Raw genomic sequence first — 16,909 nt, forward strand, 5'->3', positions numbered from 1 at the left:
GTACCCAGGTCTGGAGGACAGTCTCCTCTTCTCCAAACTCGGGTACCATCCGCACATTGAATCGCTTAATATCCGTATGTGCACATGTAGTGATGCGGATATTAAGCGATTCAATGAAAGTCAATGGCGGCAATTACACTGTGTGTCCGCAAAATTAATGGTCATGCTGCGTATTTTTCCGTAATGATAATCCGCAGCGGAAATTTCCACAGCATGTGCATAGCACATGCAAATTATCATTGGGGACCATGGGGCACGTATTACCAAGGGTTTTTTAAGCGTTTTCGCTGCTTAAATTCCACGGCAAAAACGCTTGAAAAACGCATAGTGTGCACACAGCCTCATAGTGTCTGCCATTACTACCTCTTGTGGAAGGGCATTCCACATTCTGACTGCTCTACCTGTAAAGAACCCTTTCCTATTTAGCTGCTGGAATCACCTTTCTTCCACTCGTAATGAGTACCCCTGGTCCTTAGTATGGTCCTTGGAAGGAATAAAGGCCCCGTCACACTAAGTGACGCTACAGCGATCCCGACCACGATACAACCTGTCAGGGATTGTTGCTTCGTCGCTATGTGGTCGCTGGTGAGATGTCAAACAGTCAGATCTTCCCAACGACGCAGCAACGATGCGGCGACCCTTAGCGACCTGTATAACGATGCACGCCTATGTGTTTCTGTGTCTGAGTCGTCAACAAGGTCGTTGGTAAGGTACCCAGTGGGGCCTCAACGATCAAAGAAATGTCCAGACCATTCCGACACGACCAGCGATCTCACAGCAGGGGCCTGGTCGCTGCTAAGTGTCAAACGTAGCGAGATCGCTACTGAGGTCGTTGTTGCGTCACAAAACTTGTGACTCAGCAGCGATCTCGCTTAGTGTGATGGGGGCTTAAGTCACGTGCCAGTCCTTTGTACTGACCACACATATATTTATTCAAGCCCAACTTTTCCAACCTCTCATCATATGAGAGGCCTTCCATCCCTTGTAATAATCTAGTTGCCCGCCTTTGAACTTACTAACTTCTGAATAACCTTTATAAAATGGGGAGCCTAAAACTGGATCCTATATTCTAGATGTGGCCTCACCAGTGATTTATAAAGGGGTAACAATACGTTGGGATCGTGGGATTTTATCTCTGTATTTTATCCCCTAAAATCTTGTTTGCTTTTGCAGCTGCTGCTTGATGTTGAGTACTCCTGTTTTGTAGTTGCGAGTATTCTTCCATTTAATGTATATGCAGCAATAGAATTATTCCGTCCTAGGTGCATTACTCTACATTTATCTATATTAAACCTCATTTGCCAAGTGCATGCCTATCCTGCTGATAACAATGACGTTTGAACAATCTTAATAATCATTGCACCCGACTAACCAGTTTTGTGCTTGTGTAGCGCCCCGAGGGTTCGGCCGCTACAGGGGTATTGCACCTCTGCCAGAGGTGTGATATTCCACTCCCGGGTAAGGATGGAGTATGGACCAGGGCTCAGTTAGCTGCATGCATCACACACACCCCATTTCCGGGGGACAGCTCAACGGTTCTCCCATTTAAACAGTAATGCAGGCACGACAGACCATGTCCCTGGCTGGAGTGGGGAGGGGGGAGGAAAACCCAGTGATGTAGGAGCAGAAGGGGATGGTTTCTGAGCATAGGGTGCTGGTCACCTGAGCTCATACTCTGGGGAGGTATAAAAGGTGGGCACCATCTTAGGACAGTGGTCAGTCAGTCAGTTCAGAGTGAGAGGAGAAGACAGGGAGTGGAGGCTCTGCTCAAAGGCAGGCCTAGGGTGAAGGCCGGAGCCTGGGAGGAGAAGGAGAACTAGGCCTGGAGAAGAGGCCGAGGGAAGGAGGAGAAGAAGGAACAGGAAAGGAGGAGAAGTGACAGAGAGACAGAAGGGCTCAGAAACAAGAAGGCAGAAGGGACCCTAAGGACCCAGGAAATTACGGGTGACTGGTCAGGCAAGAAAAGAGTACCAGATCCCAAATTGGTGGAGGTAAATTATCCCTCAGCTAAGAACCGGAGGTCGTGATCATCACTTGGTGCGACCCCCTGCTAAACCTTGCTAGGAAGGCACCATATAGGATAGCGGGAAACGGGGCCCACGTTTACCCGCATAGATCCGCGGCCGCTGGACAAAAGCTTGGTCACTGGTGGGGCACGAGCCAGAGGAAGGATAGAAGGGAGTCCTGTGCTATACTCCTGAATTGCCTGGGGGTTGACCGAGCCCCTCACCTGGTGGACGCAGCACGGCTTGGGCAGTCACTACCTGTACAGAATTGGCTTGGAGTATACGAACTGTGAGTAAAAGACCCTGGACTGCAACACGTTGTCTTTGTGCTTCTTACTTCGCCAGCACTAACGGTACTGGGACTCCCTGCACCATCACCCCCACCATCTACACCTCGCTGCCCTGAGGCCACACTTCTCCCGTGGGGAGTCGTACTACTCCCTGCTGCACCCACAACACCAGTCTCAGCGGTCTGCACTGCAGCGGCGGTTAGCCCTGACCGCGATCCACGGGTGGCGTAGTCTGACATTGCAAAGCACATAGTAGACTACCACTGGTCTGACCACCCTGAGCCACGGATCGGGTTGCCACTACTACCCCCATCATTACACTGAAGCCCGGTTCCGAGTGCCCCAAGGCCCAGGGGGCGAGTCACTTATTTGGCGTTTGTTTACCGGCCTGTTTAGATAGGTTGATAGTTGGGAACTAGTATTCCTGCAAACACTTATTCTCCGATTTATTGGGCAATCTAAAAGTCTTTTCTATTCAGATTACACTGTCTACTCAAAGTGAAGGCCCCAAAGGGCCCCTAAGTTCTGATCACGGCTATATTGAGAAGTTCTTTACATCCAGAATCAAAAAAAATTCTTGGACACTGGCTTATTCTAAGGATTTATTGTACTTACACTTAAAATAATCCATATTGTGTCCGTTAACGTTAATATTACTCTTCTATTACATATTAATGGGCACATTTGATACTCATATCAATGTATCATATAGTACCTTGTTTAAACTGACCTATTTTTAGGAATCATCATATTAAGGTTACCCCATTTAGAGTGGTATTAAATGTGTTATCTGGCTTAGGAAACCCTCTTCTAAGTGTCGCTCTTTTTCATTGCATTACACAAACAAATCATTGATTTCCTTCCGCACCATTCAATATCCCTTGTGGTTGGTGCAGCTGGTTTCTCCCTGCAGATTACAGCTAATTGCTAGGGGTCAGTACATTATATGATCAGCTTATTTTCCTGAGGTGCTTCTTAACTAAAAGACATTTACAAAAAATAGATTGCTTAGTTATATTTAAAATTTAGACTGATTTTATAAAAATATATATCTGATAAAGTGTATGATTTCATAAATGTATTTATCTACATGCAGTGGGGAAAGTATTTGATACACTGCAAGTTTTCCCACCTTTAAAGATTGGAGAGGTCTGTAATTTTTATCGTAGGTACACTTCAACTGTGAGAGACGGACAGAATCTAAAAAATGAAAAACAGAAAATCACATTGTATGATTTTGAAATCATTCTATTGCATTTTATTGCATGAAATAAGTATTGGATCACCTACCAATCACCAAGAATTCTGTCTTTCACAGACCTGTTAGTTCTTCTTTAAGAAGCCCTCCTACTCTGCACTCATTACCTGTATTAATTGCACCTGTTTGAACTTGTTACCTCTATATAAGACACCTTTCCACACACTCAATCAATCACACGCCAACCTCTCCACCATGGCCAAGACCAAAGAGCTGTCTAAGGGCACAAGGGACAAAATTGTAGACCTAGTTAAGGCTGGGATGGGCTACAGGACTATAGGCAAGCAGCTTGATAAGATGGCAACCACTGTTGGCACAATTATTAGAAAATGGAAGAAACACAAAATGACTTTCAGTCTTCCTCGGTCTGGGGCTCCATGCAAGGTCTCACCTCGTGGGGCAAGGATGATTCTGAGAAAGGTCAGGAATCCGCCTAGAAGTACATGGGAGGACCTGGTCAATGACCTGAAGAGAGCTGGGACCACAGTCTCAAACATTACCATTAGGGTCCCCCTGCTCACACCAGCACATGTCCAGGCCTGTTTGAAGTTCGCCAATGACCATCTGGATGATCCAGAGGAGGCGTGTGAGAAGGTCATATGGTCAGATGAGACCAAAATAGAACTTTTTGATATCAACTCCACTCACCGTGTTTTTAGGAATAAGAAGGATGAGTACAACACCAAGAACACTGTCCCAACCGTGAACTATGGTGAGGGAAACGTCTTACTTTAGGAGTGCTTTTCTTCAAAGGGGACAGAACAACTGCACCATATTGAATGGAGGATGGATGGGGTCATATATCGCGAGATTTTAGCCAACAACCTCCTTGCCCCAGTAAGAGCATTGAAGATGGGTTGTGGCTGAGTCTTCGAGCATCACAATGACCCAAAAAACATACAGCCAGAGCAACTAAGTAATGACTCCGTAAGAAGCATTTCAAGGTCCTGTAGTGGCCTAGCCAGTCTCCAGAACTGAACCCAAAAGAAAATCTTTGGAGAGAGCTGAAACTCAATGTTGCCCATCAACAACCCCTAAACCTGAAAAATCTGGAAAAGATCTGTATGGAGGAGTCGGCCAAAATCCCTGCTGCAGTGTGTGCAAACTTGGTCAAGAACTACAGGAAACGTCTGACCTCTATTTGCAAACAAAGGTTTCAGTACCAACAATCCTAAACAAGAACAGAACCCCCGGACTTTAGAGTACTTGAAATGACAATATTTTATTAAGTAAACATATAACAATTAAAATCAAAGACATAACAAAACATATACACGGGGATAGTGATTCATGATTGAGCGATGCAGAAGCTGAATGATTACAAGACATTCCATTGTATAATCCATTCAGATTATCATAGTCTGTAAGGTACATGATTCCAAGCAGTTACCGGTAATCATAAAAGTCTATATTGCACAAATGCTCTTATAATATGAACAGATAAATAAACAGATAAATATGTCAGTATGGGAATCAATATACAACAATCCAAGATACCCTGTAAGGTAGTAGGAAATGTATCCCATATAATGGTTAACACTGTAATACAAAAAGCACACAACTGGAACAGCGATGTCTACAGAAGCAAAACTAGCAATATATCAAAATCAAATAATATAATAGCACAACTAAAACTCTAGTGCAGGTGAATGGAACGTAATTAGGTTAGTACTCTGAGAATAACTTCAGTATAGATATACCTGTAGGCGGCATTGTCTCACACACAGCATAACTAATCACTCCTCTAGTGGATGTGCAGGCAGTTGCTGTGCTAATACCTAATTGCAACACATAAGCTAACTATGTACCATTCTATTGTAAAGGCAAACTGTTAATTGCTATAGGTACCCAATGTTAGTAAGCCAAATAGTGGTCAGTAACAAAAAGTGCTGAGTGCTTTCCTGACCCAGAAAAAAAGTGCTGTGTTCATTTTTCCATTATCGACTCAGGAGACTGAAGATACAAAAAAAAAAAGGCCGTCTACAAAAGTACTGCATGCTCCCCTGTCCCAGAGACAAAGTGCTACGTGCTAAATTCATCCAATGTGGACTCCGTTCATTCAGGATATATTACCCACCACTGGGATGCCTCATCCAGCACCCCTTGACCTGCGTTTCGCATCAAGCTTCATCAGAAGGGGTTGGCTAGCTGACCGGACGTTTGAGGGTAAATACCCCTCTTACCCGATCATTGATACCATATCGACTCTGACACATGTGTGCGGCGCCCACGCTGAAGGACCACAATCCCGGAGATCACCTGCGCGGCGTCCAGTGACACGATATCACGCCCCCAGGAGATGCATCATAGGGGCACGTGGTTTCAGTACCAAATATTAATTTCTGTTTTTCTATTGTATCAAATACTTATTTCATGCAATAAAATGCAAATTATGTAAAAATCATAGAAAGTGATTTTCTGGATTTTTTTTTAAGATTCTGTCTCTCACCGGTGAAGTGTACCTACGATAAAAATTACAGACCCCTCCATTCTTTGTAGGTGGCAAAACTTGCAAAATCGGCAATGTATGAAATGCTTATTTTCCCCGCTGTACATATTTCTCATTTATGGATAGCCTGCGTACTGTAAATGGGAGGTCTGCACTCTGCAATGTAACAACCCGTATTATATACTGATGTTTATTGATTTTCATTGTGCAGGGATTAATATAAACGTTTTTTTTCATTGATGCAGAATACAGCAGCCCCAGTAGTTTATTTGACATATATTGTTTGTGTTCTGATTCAATCATTTTTAATATTCTTTTCCCAGGGTATCTTTCCTTCAAATTATGTACACTTAAAGAATGCTTCTGTGAAGAACAAGGGGTAAGTAATTTTCTGTCTTTTCTTACATTTAATCTCTTAGAATTATTAAACTTTGTGAAAGTCTTAGCGTCTAGATATTGTGGTTAGTGCCGAGTGTTTTTGTCTTCCTTCCATCCAAGTGGAACATGTCTGAGTCACACCTGCCCCCGCATTACTCCAACCTCTCTCGATTCAAAGTTCATGTTAAGTTATCGCTTGTATTTTTGTGTTTTATCACTAGCTCAGAAAAAATGCAAATTGGTCTACTTTCTGTAGCTTATGAAGGCAAGAAGACACAAAATGTTCCAAAACCTATTTACTACTGAATTGTTTTAATTGTCCTCACACCAGTAGGTATATAAATGCATTTTCACAAGAAGTGAAACTTACAGGGGTTGTCCACTACTAGGAAAACCCCTTCTTGAACTAAATGTTTGCCCCGCCCCCCCCCAAAAAAAAAAAAACAAAACAAAACAAAAAAAACCTATACACGCCTCCGGTGAGCACTCGCGGTCTCGCAGCTCTGGTGCGATGTGTTGACACGTGGTGCCCGGCGCCCAATCAGTGCCGACGTCACTAGTCCCCGCCTTCGTACATTTTGATTATGTAGAGGAAGTCCGGGCAACAGCTGATCTCTGACTTCACCTTCATGTTCATGATCGTGAGTACTGACACCGCAGGAATTGCACCAGCCCTGGAGGGGAGTATAGGATTTTTATTTTATTGGGGCCAAACATTTAGTGCAAGGAGTTGACCTAGTAATGGACAACCCCTTTAATGTTGTAGCGTACACCACATGTAAAACAAAAGTCGCCATTATATCTGACTTAGTAATTGCAATGTAAGACAAGTAGTACAGCTTGCTCTGCTTTTTTCATAATCTTGACCATCTCTAATCCCCACGGATAAATAGGGGTATTCCCATCTCAGCCATAAGTAGGATGTGCATTTAAAGGGAAACATTACAAAGTTTATGCATCCAAATCTGAGGGCAGCATATAATAAGAACAGGGATCCTGATTCTACTAGTGTGTCCCTTACTGGGCTTCTTTCTGAGTACATGACTGCCCTATCTGCGTCTGCTCGTTTATTCCTCTCAATGATGAGCACTCCATTCACCATTGATTGGCAGCTTTCTGTAGGGTGTAGGCAGACAGCTGTCAATCAGTGGAGGGGGGGAGCATGGGTGGCTACAGCTCATCTAGAGTACTAGCAGAGCTGCAGCAGGTAAAACAGTGATTGTATCAAAACTAGGCAATGAGACCAGTAATTGACATAGTGTAAAAGAGTAAGGGTCTTTGCCCCCACTTTACACTGCTCCGAGATGGGGCAGCATAAACCTAGTTTAAAGGGTATATCTGGGACTTTAAAAAAAAGGCATGTAGTTGCTAACAGAGGCAACTGCCTGTCTGTTGTACCCGGCGCCGCTCATTGACCGCTCCTGCCAGAGATTCAGCTGCTCCCTGTCAGTAGAGCAGCAGTTTATTTTCCTGTTGACAGGGCGGGACTACTGACTTGATGCTGATTGACAGCTGTCTCTCTGCTGCCTAATTGGGGGAAGCCACTGTCAATCAGCATGACACCAGTAGTCCCGATCTGTCACTAGGAAGAGAAACTGCTGCTTTAATGACAGGAAGCAGCTGAATCTCTGGCAGGAGCGGTCAATGAGCGGCGCTGGGTACAATAGACAGGCAGTTGCCTCTGTTAGCAACTACATGCCTTTTTTTTAAAGTCTCGCATATCCCCTTTAAGGTTCTCTATAAGTTTAGGCCGATGGTATAACTGTGATAGGAAGCTGTATGTATACAATATATTAAAGTGGTTTTCCCACCAACAAAGTTGATTTTAATTAATACATCTTTGAATAATAATAGCTTTTCCAATTGAATGTGTTTAAATTTTTTTTCCAGTGCTGAGATAATCTTATAAATGTGACCCTGCTGTGTGCTGTGTAATGGCTGTGTCTGACCGTGCAAGAACATGGTCTGATCATACCACAGCTCCTGGGTGGGGAGGCAAAAGAGAGAATACAGATATGACAGCATGGGATCGCGAATGATTCTTTTTGTGAGATGAAGCATTTCCTTACTTGTTTTAAAAAAGTTTTGCCTGGAAGAATGAATTATTTGCGATCCCCTGCTGTAATGTCTGTATACTCTTTTGCATCCTCCCCTGCCCAGGAGATGTGGTATGATCAGACCATGTTCCTGCACTGTCACACACAGCCCTTACATATAAACACAGCAGGGGCACATGAATAAGATTATCTCAGCACAGGAACGTGTTATTTAAACACATCCAATTGTGGAAGTGATTATTATTCCAAGATCTATTGATTTAAAATTAACTTCGTTCATGGGAAAACCCCTTTAAGGGATCCACATGTTACATTATTTCAGTTATTTGGTCTTCACTTACTAGTTGAGAAGTTAAAGATATACAAGTTGTAAATAAAATGTAACGGAGAAACCTGCTGTAAACTCCTTTGTTGTCTCCTTGCATATTCCAGTATATATTTAGGGCTGATATGTCAGTTCTCCTATGCTACCTGAGTGCGGCATATCCTAAAAGAGAAGATGGTGAGCTCAGGGATATAAGGTTTCCTAAAATTTGGTTCATTATTTCAGAGTAAAAATGAACCAAATGATAGAAAATGATGCATCTCCGAGCTCAGCATCTCCTGCTTCATTACATACTCCTCTTGAATAGGAGAGCACAGGAGACCGGACAAAGCTGCTTTATTTCTCAGCCATATTATACGGACTATACATTGTAAGTTCCTCACTGTGTTATTTTCTCAGGCAATTTGAATTGGTCGTTCCTACTGAGGATGCGGTCATTACAGAAATGACTTCTACGCTAAGAGATTGGGGCACAATGTGGAAGCAGCTTTATGTGGTAAGACAGTTTTTTTTGAGGAGGGGATAGAGGGAATAATGACAGTGGGTTCTTAAAGAGCTTAACTAAGTTTAGAAAACATTTTTCCCCAATGCATAGCACCACTATTATCCATAGGCTGGATTGCAACTCAATCAAGTGAGTGAGATTTACTGAAATAAGCCATGGACCAGAGGGTTGTTTTATTTGGAGAAAAGTACATATAATTTCCCCATTATTTCCTCCAGTATTTAATAGTCTTTCACTGCTTTCAAGCATTCGGTTTGGAGATGGAGGACAAGGCAGTGGTGACCTAGGGGACAGTTGCATAACTTCATGGCAAAACTATTTTGTGAGCCTAAATAACTGTAATTATTCGTCTGCTGATCAGCTATTTGGTTGCAGATGAGCAGTCTTTTAGTAACCTGTTTAGACTGGCATTTACTATGCATACTGAACGATCAGTTGGGTGAACATAGACTGCCATTGTTCTTTTCAGTCCTATTTACAGTCTGCTTAATCAGATCACCTGATGAGTGAGCATTTTGCTTGTTCGCCGGTCGATTGACAACCTGTTTAAGGTCCTCATACACATTAGACTGCCGAAATCGCCAATATTGACGAGCTCAGTCAACGTTCTAATGTGTATGGGGGCGCCGGCCAGTTTATCATTGCGGGAGATGTTAATGACTCATGTCCGATTTCGGATCGCCAATCGCATTTTTCTCCTGGAGATAATATGTCAGCGGGTTTCACATAGAGAACATTGGAGCGCTCGGCTAAATGAGTCCTCCTGTGTATGAGAGTCAGCTGAAATGGCTGTCAGCGAATTATCAGCCAAAGCATGGTTTGGCCTACATCCATCTAATGTGTATGGCCATCTCTACTATGCTCAATTATTGGGAAATGAGTGTTCCTCAGAACGCCTCCTTCACTGTGATCATGCAGTGTAAATCCAGCTTTAGACCTTCATATAAGAAAAGCAGAGCTCTGGCACCAATAAAGATCTGTTACTAGAGTTTGTGACCTTATTCCTGAAACTGTTTCTAAAAGTGTAAATCCCTTATGTAGCGTTCGCAGGAAATAACTTGCAAGGAATATAATGATTTAATAAGTTTTGTCAGATTTGCAGTAGTGTAAATTCCTGAGCATATACTTACTATAGAGCAGAGCTTCTCAATTCTTTACTAATCAGACAAACCAAAGTAACTGCTAGGTCTGCCATGTCGGACCCAGATGATCATGGGCCTCACCATGTATAATAAATGTTCATGCCAAGTTTTAATACCTTGCTTAAGGGGGGTAGTCAACTTCTCGACAACTCCTGCTTAACAAATTGAGGACCCCATGCAGCAATGTCTGCTCCGCTGAAGCCCAGCCAAACAGCGGCCACTCATTAGTTTCAGTGGGCACGTGACACAATCTCATGTCACCCTCTGTGAACAGCGGCCCTGACTTCAATGAACACCGCTGCTATTGCAGGTGAGTATCCATTGATTTAATTCCATTGGGGTCCTGAATTTATTAAGCGGGAGATGACCAGTGAACAACCCCTTTAATTTATGTTCCATTTATCTCCTAGACTCTGTATAAGGTAAAAGTTATTAGAACATGTGTTAATTATGTTGCTAAACCCTGAACTATCCATCAAAAAAATTAGTTTAATAAAAAAATTATGTTGCTAAACCAAAAAAGTGCAGCCAGAGAAAAAACTGTCCAGGTTATCAGCACATCTCTAAAAACTGCCTTCCTTCCTGGGTTGTTGTCACCCATCCATAAATCTTCACACAATCTACAAAAAAGAATGATGTATATATATATATTTAAAAAAGTATTTTTCTTTGCTGTCTGGCTGTTTTTTCCTTCTCTCCGTACTTTGAGCTGTGCATGTGTTAAAGGTACTGACATGGGCAGTACAGACAGGATCCATCACCAGAGACACCGCCACATGTAGCCTTTACCCCACACCAGGAGTGCAGTGTCTCCGCTGTCACTTTCTATGGTGCCCCAAAATTTACACTTCGCCACATCATTTCTGCAGTGTTTGCTCCTGTTGCTCTGTAATGGCGGAAGACAGGTGTTACCTGCGCTGCTTTGCCCAATGTGCATGAATTGGGTGTCCATGGTGTGGCCCAATGCCCCTAATCCTGGGTGAGGGATTACGCTCTGTATCACGCTAGGTTTATGAGTAGTTTCAGTATCACATGATATCATTATATCATTGTCACATATTACACCTTCGGGTGGCGGACAGGCGGGCTAACAGGCTATTTGGAGAGATTCACATCAGGTGTTCAGTCATATGAAGCCACTATGTCCTACTAACCCTACCCAGAAACCATAGTCCAGCCATACAGAACTGCACTGAGCAAATATTTTTCTCTACTAGTTTTATAACTTGTTCTGCACTTTATAGCGATACAAAAAAACTCAGAAAAATGTATTTTTTATTTATATTTTTCTAAAATACTTTTTGAGTTTATTAACATAATTAATCACTATAAAATAGTTATTTTTGTCTTGACACACTGAATTTCACGATGCACTAAACAATATTAAAATATATTAAAAACCTTTAACACTCATGTGTGTCAGATGAGGGGATAGGGGTGGCAATTTTGTTCTCACTGCTCCTAGGTGTAGTGGTATGCACTGCAGGCACACCAGCAAAGCACACATATAGTGAATGTATCAGCTTAAAGGGGATATCCGGGACTTAAAAGAAAAAAGGCAGGTAGTTGCTACCTACCTTCTGTTGTGCCCGACACCGTTGTCCACCAGCACAGAGCGGTCACAGGCTTCCTCTGACATCACATCAACAGAGCAGCGGTTTCTCTACCTGTTGATAGGGCAGGACTACTGGCATCATACTGATTGACAGCTGTCTCTCTGCTGCCTAATTGGAGGAAGCTGGCTGTCAATCAGCATGACACCAGTAGTCCCGCCCTGTCAACAGGAAGAGAAGCTGCTGCTCTGTTGAAAGGGAGCAGCTGAATCTCTGGCAGGAGCGGTCAATGACCAGCATCGGGTACAAAAGACATGTAGTTGCCTCTGTTAGCAACACATGCCTGTTAGTGCTTAGGCACGTCATTTTTTTTTTTTTTTTTTTTAAAGTCCTGGATGTCCCCTTTAAAATACTGATGACGATGATATGAATATCAGCAATTTCAAATGAATTTACGATCTTTAGTTGTTCCTGTATCATGCAATAGGGTCAGTGAAGGAATTAGCTTTCAATTATTGTTCATAGTGTGTGAATTATACCAGCCTTTAATAGGTTAAATAAAAGTGAAGTTTTAGAGAAAAACAGTGCATAGTGAAAGACTGGCAATTGTGCCATTTGGGTGTTTGAGAATTTATCCTAAATGTCAGGCGCATCCCCATCAAAAGGTCCAATGTATTGTGTTACATTCTCCGTGGAGTGTACATGCTGGTAATGTCTGTAACATGTAACAGTATATACACTTCAGTCTGTTTGTGTTCCTTTTATTTAGTTTTGTTTTGTCATAATGTTAAAGGAAACCTGCCAATGAAATCATGCCTGGTCAGCTTACTAGAAGAGCAGCTACAGGGAGAAAATGTAGTTATATTCTCCTTGTAGCCACTTGCTCCAGTCATTGGGGCAGTGCAGGGGGCTGCTACATTCACCACTGACTACACAGAGAGGGTGCTGTAATATTTCCCCTGCTCTGTGATTGATAGTCTGCTCTGTACACGCAAACACTCGCTGCACAGCAGGCTGTCAATCAATGTACGAGAGCGTGATTACAGCTGTGCTCACTGTATAGAGAGTGGTGACTGTAAAAGCCCCCTACACTGCCTCGATGACTGGCAGCAAGCGACTGCAGGGAGAATATAACTTCACTTTCTCCCTGTAGCAGAGCTTCCTATTTAGATGTCCAAAACAACTCTAGCAACTCTGCTCTCGCCAGCAACGTAGGGCCCGTTTCTTGTTGAGAATCTCTGCTATAAAGTGCTGAAGTTCTTCTGTTTGGGAAATAAGTTGTTGTCCTGGAACATGGACCTTAATGATGTGACATTCTGGCAAGCATCCATAGCATGGAAACTGAATTTCTGAATTAAAATATCGGCTCCGTTAACAAACTTCTTACAAATCTAAAGTTGGATATGAAGATTTGACATGCATTGAGCTGACTAAACCAAATGTCTTTTTTTTACACTACAGAAAAACGAAGGTGATCTTTTTCATCGTCTGGGTCACATAATGAATGAAATCCTTGATCTGCGCAGACAAGTGCTAGTGGGACATCTGACTCATGATCGCATGAAGGATGTGAAGCGGCACATAACGGCTCGCCTGGACTGGGGAAATGAGTGGGTAACAGATAATTATCTCGCAGCCATTCATATGCACAGAATGCTTCCTCAGTTGTTTCTTGCTACAAGACTTAGACGCTAGTTGCACACTACTTAATAGGGGTAGGAGAGTTTTGCATCTGTATTCATAGAGATGCTGCTTATATGTTTCTGAAGCCTCAGATGTCATTTGATAAGTGTTCTACATAGTCTCCATTTCTCATTCTCTTTTTATGAGATTGTTGGAGTTATTTGAGGGATCTTAATGTATGAGCTACTATTACAATTACAGAAAAGATCATAAGTTATTGTGGCAGTCTGTGTGATTCAATGTCACCTTGAAAGCCTAGAAAATATATTCAGAATTCTTACTAAGTTATGTGCTCTTGTAACAATATCATCTCTGTTTCCTTCGTTTGATGGCTGCATTATCCTGACAAGCAATGTGGCATTTTTGCATTTTTTTTTTATAAGAACATTGTATATGTAAAAATGGAAGTCCTTCAGCCCTAAACTCACTAGTGATTTTGCTATAGCTTTCTACCAGATGAACCATATTGCATTGCAGCAGGAAAGGGAATTTCCCATCTGGTAAATGAATGCCCCATTAGTCCGATTATTTCTGCTGCTGTCATATAAAATAAGTGCATATAGAGACACATCTTATTTTCTGCTTAGCACCCACAATCTAAGCTGGTATTTCTACATGTCATTCACTAACCCTAACTTTTTACCTTAAGAGAGAGAGAGCACGCGAGAGAGAGATGGAGAGAGAGCACGCGAGAGAGAGATGGAGAGAGTGAGCGCAAGAGGGATGGAGAGAGAGAGCGCAAGAGGGATGGAGAGAGAGAGCGCAAGAGGGATGGAGAGAGAGAGCGCAAGAGGGATGGAGAGAGAGAGCGCAAGAGGGATGGAGAGAGAGAGCGCAAGAGAGATGGAGAGAGAGAGAGAGACGGAGAGAGATGGAGAGAGAGAGCACAAGAGAGATGGAGAGAGAGAGCGAGAAATAGATGGAGAGAGAGCGAGAGAGAGAGCGTGATGGAGAGAGAGAGCGTGAGAGAGAGATGGAGAGAGAGAGCGTGAGAGAGAGATGGAGAGAGAGAGAGACGGAGAGAGATGGAGAGAGAGAGCACAAGAGAGATGGAGAGAGAGAGCGAGAGAGATGGAGAGAGAGAGCGAGAGAGAGATGGAGAGAGAGAGATGGAGTGAGAGCGAGAGAGAGAGCGTAAGAGCGAGATGGAGAGAGAGCGTGAGAGAGAGATGGAGAGAGCACAAGAGAGAGAGCGCACAAGAGAGATGGAGAGAGAGAGCGAGAGATATATGGAGAGAGAGAGATGGAGAGAGAGAGCGAGAGATATATGGAGAGAGAGATGGAGAGAGAGAGACGGAGAGAGATGGAGAGAGAGCACAAGAGAGATGGAGAGAGAGAGCGAGAGATATATGGAGAGAGAGAGATGGAGAGAGAGCGTGAGAGCGAGAGAGAGAGAGCGTGATGGAGAGAGAGAGCGTAAGAGCGAGATGGAGAGAGAGAGCGTGAGAGAGAGATGGAGAGAGAGAGCGTGACAGAGAGATGGAGAGCAAGAGAGAGAGACGGAGGGAGCCCCCCAACATTCCATCCCCTCAAGCACCCTCCCCGTCACACTTATTTTTTCTTGTTTTGGCAACACTAATTGTATTTTGGTCCTGCCAATAAAGCCTCTTTGAATTTGAATTTGAGAGCGGTGGAGAGTGATTGAGAGGGGCGGGGAGCGATTGAGAGGGGCGGGGAGCGATTGAGAGGGGCGGGGAGCGATTGAGACGGGCGGGGAGCGATTGAGACGGGCGGGGAGCGATTGAGACGGAGAGATATGAGAGAGATGCATAATTATCAGTGGTCAGCTCATCTTAGAGCAGACTAATGGACATATGGTGGTTTCTCTGATAACGCAATAGGCTCCTCTTACTACGCCAACTCATTTTTCAAGCATTTTCTCCTTCAGGGTGAAACATAACTCTCTATAGTGATTGAGCCTGTCTGTTTTCCTTGTGGCCTGTGGTTCGGGCAGTGTGAAACCACTGACTGGTTCCCTTTAACTATGCCTTCCTGGTTATTGTCACATAGTGATTGTGAAGCAAGGTCTAAAATGTAATATTGGTGCAATATCGGTTAGCTATGTACATTACTTCACAAATTCTCAATATATCGTGTTAATAGTCTCCAGCTCTTGTATATTATTACAGTGCAATATGCACAGATGGAAATGCAGCTATTATCTTTACCCCCAGACTGTATAGTTTTTGTCTCCAAGGCTCATACTGTGCCGTTGCTTCGTTTAATACAGCTTCCCCTAGGATACGATATGGATTATTAATGTGGAGTCGCAAAACTGAATGCCAATCTAAAGAATATTCTATTACATATGATAGAAAACACAATTGGCCTGTAATGTTACTGAGCTTTCCTTTCTAATTACTGCTTTTAGGTGTTTAGTTTTATTTATATAATTGGCAACAATATCCACAGTTGTCTTTCATGGCAAATATTTATACTTTCCACATAAGACTGCAGACACGGTAATTATAAAGTCAATAATTGTATAAATTGTTTGTGGTTGTAGATATTCATAGTAGAGGAAACCTTTCAGCAGGATTTCACCTAGCTCTGAATATATGTTTTAATGCTGATTCCTATCATCCCCAACATTTATGTAAAGTTCCCGATATATTTAATACAGTCATGGCCAACAGTGTTGGCACCCTTGAAATTGAAATTGTTCCAGAAAATGATTTGTCCCAGAGAAGTATTGCAATTACTCATGTTTTGTTATACACATGTTTATTTCCTTTGTGTTTATTGGAATAACACATAAAAACAGAAAAAAAGGCAAATTGGACATAATTTCACACAAAACCCCCAAAAATTAGCAGGATAAAATTTTATTTGCAGCATGTGATGCTCGTTCAAATGAATATTTTTTGATGAAAAATATCAACAATCTCAAGCTTACAAGTCCATCTCCAGAGATCTTGATCTTCCTTTGTCCATATGTCCACTTCATAATCAAGAAGTTTACAACCCATGGCACTATAGCTAATCTCACTGGACGTGGACGGCAGAGAAAAATTGATGAAAGGTTTCTGGATTGTGGTTATGCAGCCCCAGTCACAATAAAGTTCCAAATAAATTCAAGCTGTCCTGCAGGCTCAGGGTGCATTAGTGTCAGCACGAACTATCCGTCCACATTTGAATGAAATGAAACACTATGGCAGGAGACCAAGGTGGAACCCACTGCTGACACAGAGACATAAGAAAGCTAAACTGCAGTTTACCAAAATGTACATGAGTAAGCCAAAATCCTTCTGGGAAAGTGTCTT

General features: G+C 42.8%; 1 protein-coding gene across 5 annotated transcripts in view; it reads left to right on the forward strand.

The window, feature by feature from the left end:
- Nucleotides 1-16,909, forward strand: part of DOCK4 (dedicator of cytokinesis 4) — a 378,644-nt gene that overhangs the window by 127,590 nt on the left and 234,145 nt on the right. For all 5 annotated transcript variants that reach the window (XM_073651961.1, XM_073651958.1, XM_073651957.1 and 2 more), the window contains exons 4-6: nt 6,327-6,382; nt 9,163-9,259; nt 13,425-13,573. In XM_073651961.1, the coding sequence (XP_073508062.1) occupies nt 6,327-6,382; nt 9,163-9,259; nt 13,425-13,573 (302 nt within the window). The remainder of the gene's footprint in view (nt 1-6,326; nt 6,383-9,162; nt 9,260-13,424; nt 13,574-16,909) is intronic.

The sequence above is a fragment of the Phyllobates terribilis genome, unplaced genomic scaffold (assembly GCF_046119375.1).
Source record: "Phyllobates terribilis strain yellow unplaced genomic scaffold, ASM4611937v1 Scaffold_11__3_contigs__length_659146591, whole genome shotgun sequence".
NCBI lineage: Eukaryota > Metazoa > Chordata > Amphibia > Anura > Dendrobatidae > Phyllobates > Phyllobates terribilis.